The sequence below is a fragment of the Etheostoma cragini genome, chromosome 11 (genome assembly GCF_013103735.1).
Source record: "Etheostoma cragini isolate CJK2018 chromosome 11, CSU_Ecrag_1.0, whole genome shotgun sequence".
Lineage (NCBI taxonomy): Eukaryota > Metazoa > Chordata > Actinopteri > Perciformes > Percidae > Etheostoma > Etheostoma cragini.
Genome location: NC_048417.1, coordinates 2,351,940 through 2,358,621, shown reverse-complemented (window position 1 = coordinate 2,358,621; position 6,682 = coordinate 2,351,940). Strand labels below are relative to the sequence as shown.

Here is a 6,682-nt window from a genome sequence, read left to right as displayed (position 1 = left end):
TTACACACACAGACACACACACTCACACACACACACAGACACACTCACACAGACACACACACCCACACAGACACTCTTACACACACAAACACAGACTCACACACTCACAGACACACAGACACACTCACACAGACACAGACACACACACTCACACAGACACACACACCCACACAGACACTCTTACACACACAGACTCACAGACTCATACACACACACACACACACACACACACACACACACGTTCCACCTATAAAATTATATTTCCTCCCGGTAAGCTCAAATAGATTTTAAAGGGCGAGCTCACATTCTTTAGGAGCCTTTTTTGGATTCTGTTCCATGTGGAAAGCAACGCACATCTGAAGCATAAAACCATAACAAAATCTGCAAATACCTTTGATACGTCACTTTTCTTTAAATCCTTTCTGTCTCTATGGGTGTGATTTTTTTACTATTTATTATTTAAACAAATAGTTTAACTCTTACCTTGACTTCACATTTCTTGTGGCAGGCAATTCGGCACACTAGAGAAAACAGAAAGGAGAAAAGAAAATTAACTTCACACTTCATAAAAATCTCCCAAACATGGTGAAGGAATCCAAACACAGTGGTCAGGCCTGAATCATGACACTGAGCGGTAGTCAAGGAGGTACAGAAAAGCAAGAGGTTCGTTCAAATGCCACAGAGTGTTTGTTCTGTCGTCCAAGTCCAATATCATCTGCTGTTGGCAGGCTCAGACCTCCCAACGTTAGCACACTGGCTCCCTATCAAACAGAGTATGCTTTAAAAGATCTGACATGTGTGTTGTTGGTTGAATTCCCTTTCATATTCTAAACGGCAGAGAACCTTTGGTGGAATATGTAACATTTGATAGTAAAATCAAGGATAACTTGTGCGTCTTTATCTGAAGCTTCGCTGAAACCTGAGGATGTCTAGCAACTGGTGCAGGACAAAGCAAGTCAACTTCGATAGATAGATAGATAGATAGATAGATAGATAGATAGATAGATAGATAGATAGATAGATAGATAGATAGATAGATAGATAGATAGATAGATAGGTAGATATGTAGATAGATATGTAGATAGATATGTAGATAGGCAAGGCAAGGCAAGGCAGCTTTATATGTAGAGCACATTTCAGCAACAGGGCAATTCAAAGTGCTTTACACAAAATCATTAAAACAGATCAAACACAAGTACAAACAGTTAAAAGTCATAAGCATTAAAAATCAATAAGACACATGAATAGACAGTTGAAAACAAAATAGAAACATTAGGACACATAAAACACCAGAATAAAAGTTACAGTGCAGCATAAGAAAGAAATGAGCATTAATTTAAAGAAAGGCAGCATCAAAAAGGAAGGTCTTCAGCCTTGATTTAAAAGAACTGAGAGTAGCAGCGGATCTACAGGTTTCTGGGAGTTTATTCCAGATATGAGGATACTATATGATAGATAGATATGTAGATTGATAGATATGTAGATAGATCTACATAGATAGATGTAGATAGATTGATAGATAGATAGATAGATGTTTATTGATCCCAAGAAAAATGGGAAATTCCGGTGTTACAGCAGCAAAATCAGTCACAAAGCACAGAATATAAATATAAATGAAATACTAGGAAAAACATACATACACATACATACATAGGAAACTACTTGAACTGTTGGGTCCTTATAGATTCTGGAGTGTGGTCTAGACCTGCTCTATCTGTAAAGTGTCTTGAGATAACTCTTGTTATGAATTGATACTATAAATAAAATTGAATTGAATTGAACATACATACAATATACATGAAATAATAATATGAATAAAGTAAAAAAGATAAAATATTTGAATATGTACAGCCAGGATGGGGAAACAAAAATGTGCAACTGCTTAAATGATATGTTAAAATGCTAAAATGTATGCTAGATGTAAATAAACTGATTGTGCAGGTTGCATTAGTGCCGTAGTGTGGTCTCATCTAGCACCCAGAGATGCTGTGTTAAAAAGATGACATGTTAATTCAGTCTCCACTGTTTCTGCTTAGGAACCAGGTCATCAACAGCTGTGTCACCTCTGGATCCAAATACATGGAGCCCAGTGATTATTACCTGCCTTTTCATTCTATTTCATTGTTAGAGTCGATATTTATGGTATATTTGCAGCTGACCCAAGAGCTGTAAATAATCAAATAAGCATTGAATTTATTGCTATGTTGCTTTGAACACGTGTTTTATCTGTTTTTATTTTTTAACTGATTTTGTGTAAAGCACTTTGAATTGCCCTGTTGCTGAAATGTGCTCTACAGATAAAGCTGCCTTGCCTTGCCTTGAAACAGAACTAAACCAGATTTTATTGGATGATTTCTTTAAACCAGTTTCACGGTTAGCTTAATGACAATTTCCTTTATTTTGTTAGAGTAAGAGTCAACTTTTGCTATTACACGACACCAGAAGAGATATCCCGGAGTGATGCTTATCAAGACAACATGGACAAAACTGAACAGCTCATAATAGAGGAACCATTACGTCTCTCAGTGAGAGCACAGCACATCGTTTCCAGACTAAACAACTTACAATAAAAAGAATAATTCACCATATTTCACCTCTTGCTCAAGCACACATACAATGGTCGACCTTCAACCTTTTGATTCCTACTCCCTGTCACTGAAGTGGCCCCTTTGTGTGCAGCCTGTTTTGTTGTAGCACAAGTAGACTTTCTGTTTCACAATTACTGTTTCCTTCATATTATTTATAGATCTCTACATTTCCTAGTGCACCTGAAGGCAGCTTCGTTTCGTGGCGAAAGAAAGAAGGAAAAGAGACGGAGCGACTGTGCTTTGTTGTTGAAGGAAACTTTCAGCTATTACACAAACGCCCGGGCAGTTTGGTGCTCGTCTTTTCTTCCCCTCCACAGTGTTTTAAAGCGTTCTCGTGGCAGCAATAGAGGCAGTGATGTTTCCTGTTTCCTGTACAGGATTCTCCCATCGCCTTGAACCCCAACTCAAAACACACCAACAATCTGATCTCCACTTCTATGATTGGCCTCCGCAGCATGACGTCTGGTTGCATTTCTCCAAAAGTTGAGTCAGTCTCAAATGTTCGCCACACTCACTTTTTCTGTTTTAGACTTTTGAGTAAAATAACAAACTTTTGAGTAAAATATTTGTCTCTTTAGCTGCTAAATGCTTTACAATATTCACAAGTTGGTAACTTTGATTAAATCTTGTGTTTGGTGCCAGGCAGTGAGTATGCGGGACAGTCTACACCGGCTAAAAGATGCTACAAAGCTCTGTGGAATGGAGAGGAACTGCAGTCTGATAATAATTGTCTGTGGGTTTGTCACTATGACTGACCCCCCTGTCACAGACAAGCTGTTAAATCCATTATTATTATTACACAAATATTGCTTAAAGCCACTTCAAAGATGACATCTCAAGTCTCAGTGCATTGACAGCAGACCCTGTTATGTGGGAGTCAGCGATCAACAGTACAATCAAGCAAGACAAAAGACATTGTTCTAGGATGGGACTTCAACACATCTTTTGCAGCAATCCTTCAGAACCCAGAGTCCTCTCTTTTAACTCCCACTGGGTCTACAAATAAAGGTCAACGGGGAGGAGCACCTGGACCAGAGGCTCAAAAAGTGTCCTCCAAGGACAGAGTGTCAAAACACAGCACAGTGTGCTGAGGCGTGAGCTTTCAAATAAAGGAGAAGACTGCATGCTTTTGCTGGAACACCCTACACCTTATGTAATGAGTTATTCTTCTTCCTGTCTCCGGGAACATTTCTCAAAGCAAGTGTAAGATCTATTGTGATTAGTTGTTAAGACATTGATATGAATTTGGGAGGTTGCCAGTCTTCCAAGACATGGTGTGATTTTGGAGATCTGGTCTATGTTATACTCTGTTATGTCCTATTTCTTCTGAACCCCTAACCCTGTTATCGTTGCTGCCTCAGATATACACTGTGCATATGTCCATTAATCACACAGTACACAGTATTTCTCAAACACAGTCCTTTGTTCTTAAATGTGCTGGAGTGTGTATTTATTAGTATAAAGACGCGTCCATGTGATTTGAAAATGTTTCAGGCTGAGCAGAAAGAAATCATTCTTATCCTGGGGCTTTTAATGGATGTCTTTCTCAACAATTAATAGGAGTTTAATGTATATTATCATAAGTAGAAGGCAACAGTTGAGGCTCCCGGACACCAGCCTGACTGGTCGGATGAGTTTATTAGGTTAGCTAAACCATTACGAACACTTTTTACATTCATCTTTGTGTGTTAGTCAGCAGGATCACCGAAGAACTACCAGCCAGACTTTCATTAACCTAGTGGAAGTGTGGATCTGAATAACTAGGCAGCTACACCAATCCTTTTACACTTTGTAAACATTGCAAGAGAGGGCCATCGGCAAAGGTCTGCGCCCTCTGAGTACCCTTCTAGACTTGGTCCGTGTTGTTTTGCACTTTTAAACATGTTTTTTATGGCCTTGACCTTTTAACCCTCATGTTGTCCTCATGTTGTCCTCATGTTGTCCTATATCAATGTTCGTATTAATTCCCCAAAATAACATGATTGATTCCACCCAACGCTCTTTGCCAACTACAAATCTCTACTTTCATTAATTTTTGGGCGTTTTATTCAATTTTATAGCATTGTAAAACAAATGGAAGTGTTTTTGAAATAGTATTGAGTAAAAGTTGACATATTCCAGTCTGTGATTATCATCAACATCCATTCTTTTAATTTTAGTCTCAATAATTCCTAATTTCTGCTTTTCTAACTCAAACAATAGGTATAATTTCCTATAAATGAGGTTTATTGAACATAAATTCAAAAAAACTATAAAACTAAAGTTAACAAGTTAGTGTTACGTAGTGTTGAAAACGTCATTGATATTCAAATTTGTCGGGAAGAAAACACAAGGGTTAAGGCCAACTAATCTTTTTTTTTTTTTAAATCACGTCTTTCTAACTTCATAGCTTCTTGTAAACCTTGGTTGTGGTTCAGGGTCAGGGTCAAAGGTTAAGTATTCAGAGCAGCTTCAACCAACAGCTCCAGGGCCTTGGATCTTATCCAGCAGACATTTATTTATCTATAATTGATTTGATTCCACAGAAACAGCATCAGCATTCATTGCTTCATTTCATGGAGACCTGTATTTAGGGAAGCCACAGACATGCGCTACTGCCATGTCACTAGTAAAACAGTTCATTTATTGATTTAGATGTACATAAGACTACATTTCTTTAAACTGGGAGACAAAGAGCGCAGAAGTACTGAAACTGGGAAAAGTGAGAAGCTACCTCTTTAGAGCTAAATGTGTAATTACATCATGGTGCAGTTGGTTTCTATTTCGGAACACGCAAGACTATATTTGCACTTGGGGGGTAACATTTGAAAGTCAGTTTGACTTCTTAATTAGAGGCCTTCAAATGTGGGTGGCACCGTGAAGTCCTACCGGGATACACATTTCCAAGTCTTCCAAAAGTACTTGAGTTCCCAGGGTCACACCGAATGGAGTTTTTCTACACAACCTGACCCACATTGTGTGTCACAGGGCACACGTTGCGGGTCCAGACTCTGACAAACACACTGAACCCCATTACATTATACTCTGATTGAAACAACATACCCTGAATGAGGTTAGCATTTCACTTGTCTAATCAAATGTTGAATAAACCAAGGCTACAAAGCATTTCTTAATGCACAAAGAAGGCATGTAACATCATGTCAGATATGTTATATAACATAACAAATTGCCATTAAGGCTGCAACCATTATTTCAATCTACATTTCTTACACCATGTTTTGGGGATTTATCAAATGGCTGATTATTAATGAGTCTATAAAATGACGCAAAATAGTGAAAAATGACCATCACAATTTCCAGGAGCCCACGGTAACGTCTTTAAAAGCTTGTTTGGTCGACCGTCGTTCCTAACCCAAAGATATTCCCTTCACATTCATGCAAAACAAAAAACAAAAAAGCTAAATCTTAATTTGAGTGACAGAAACCAGCCATATTTGGCATTTCTGCTTGATGAATAAGATAGATCATATATTGTATATATCATCTATGGTGATATATTGTTTTGCCACTACTTCCACCTGTCATAAATATGTTAAAAAATGCCTAAAACTAAAGAGTTGTGTTTTTTAGATCTTTAAAACGTTTTTTAGAAAACGTCTTTGACCTTGATGTGAAGTCCTGATGGGGTGGGTGCCGTGTGCGAGAGCATGTTCCAACATAACCTTTGGATTAAGACACGAGAGGGAAGGCACACTGAGGACTGCACAAAATATCTTTCATCAGACGTGACATAAGACATTCAAAGCCGTTAGGTTGATAAGCAAGGAGGCCATGTGCCTGTCCACCAGGACAGTGTCCAGCTCCGTTCCCAGCACGTGAGTCCCCAGTAAACAACACTCCTGGGGCCACATGGGAAGAAGCAGGACTTCCATATTGGGTGTGAAAGCGCCGAGGCCGGAGAACTCGAGTCAGGCTTTACCTTGTTAGGAAGTCAGAGCTCTGGAGAATAAACAGAGCAGAAATGTTCCTGGTGGAGGGAAGAGAAGAAAGGAGGGGGCAGAGCAGGGATGACGAGGAACGGAAGAAGAGGAGAGAAAAGGAGATGCCAGAAAGAAGAGAAGATGTTGGAGATAAAAAACGGGAAGGATGAATAA

The 6,682-nt window shown here is 38.9% G+C and overlaps 1 protein-coding gene across 10 annotated transcripts in view; it reads right to left on the bottom strand.

The window, feature by feature from the left end:
* Nucleotides 1–6,682, bottom strand: part of tns1b (tensin 1b) — a 202,280-nt gene that overhangs the window by 126,979 nt on the left and 68,619 nt on the right. For all 10 annotated transcript variants that reach the window (XM_034884543.1, XM_034884534.1, XM_034884539.1 and 7 more), the window contains exon 3: nucleotides 484–521. In XM_034884543.1, coding sequence (XP_034740434.1) covers nucleotides 484–521 — 38 coding nt within the window. The remainder of the gene's footprint in view (nucleotides 1–483; nucleotides 522–6,682) is intronic.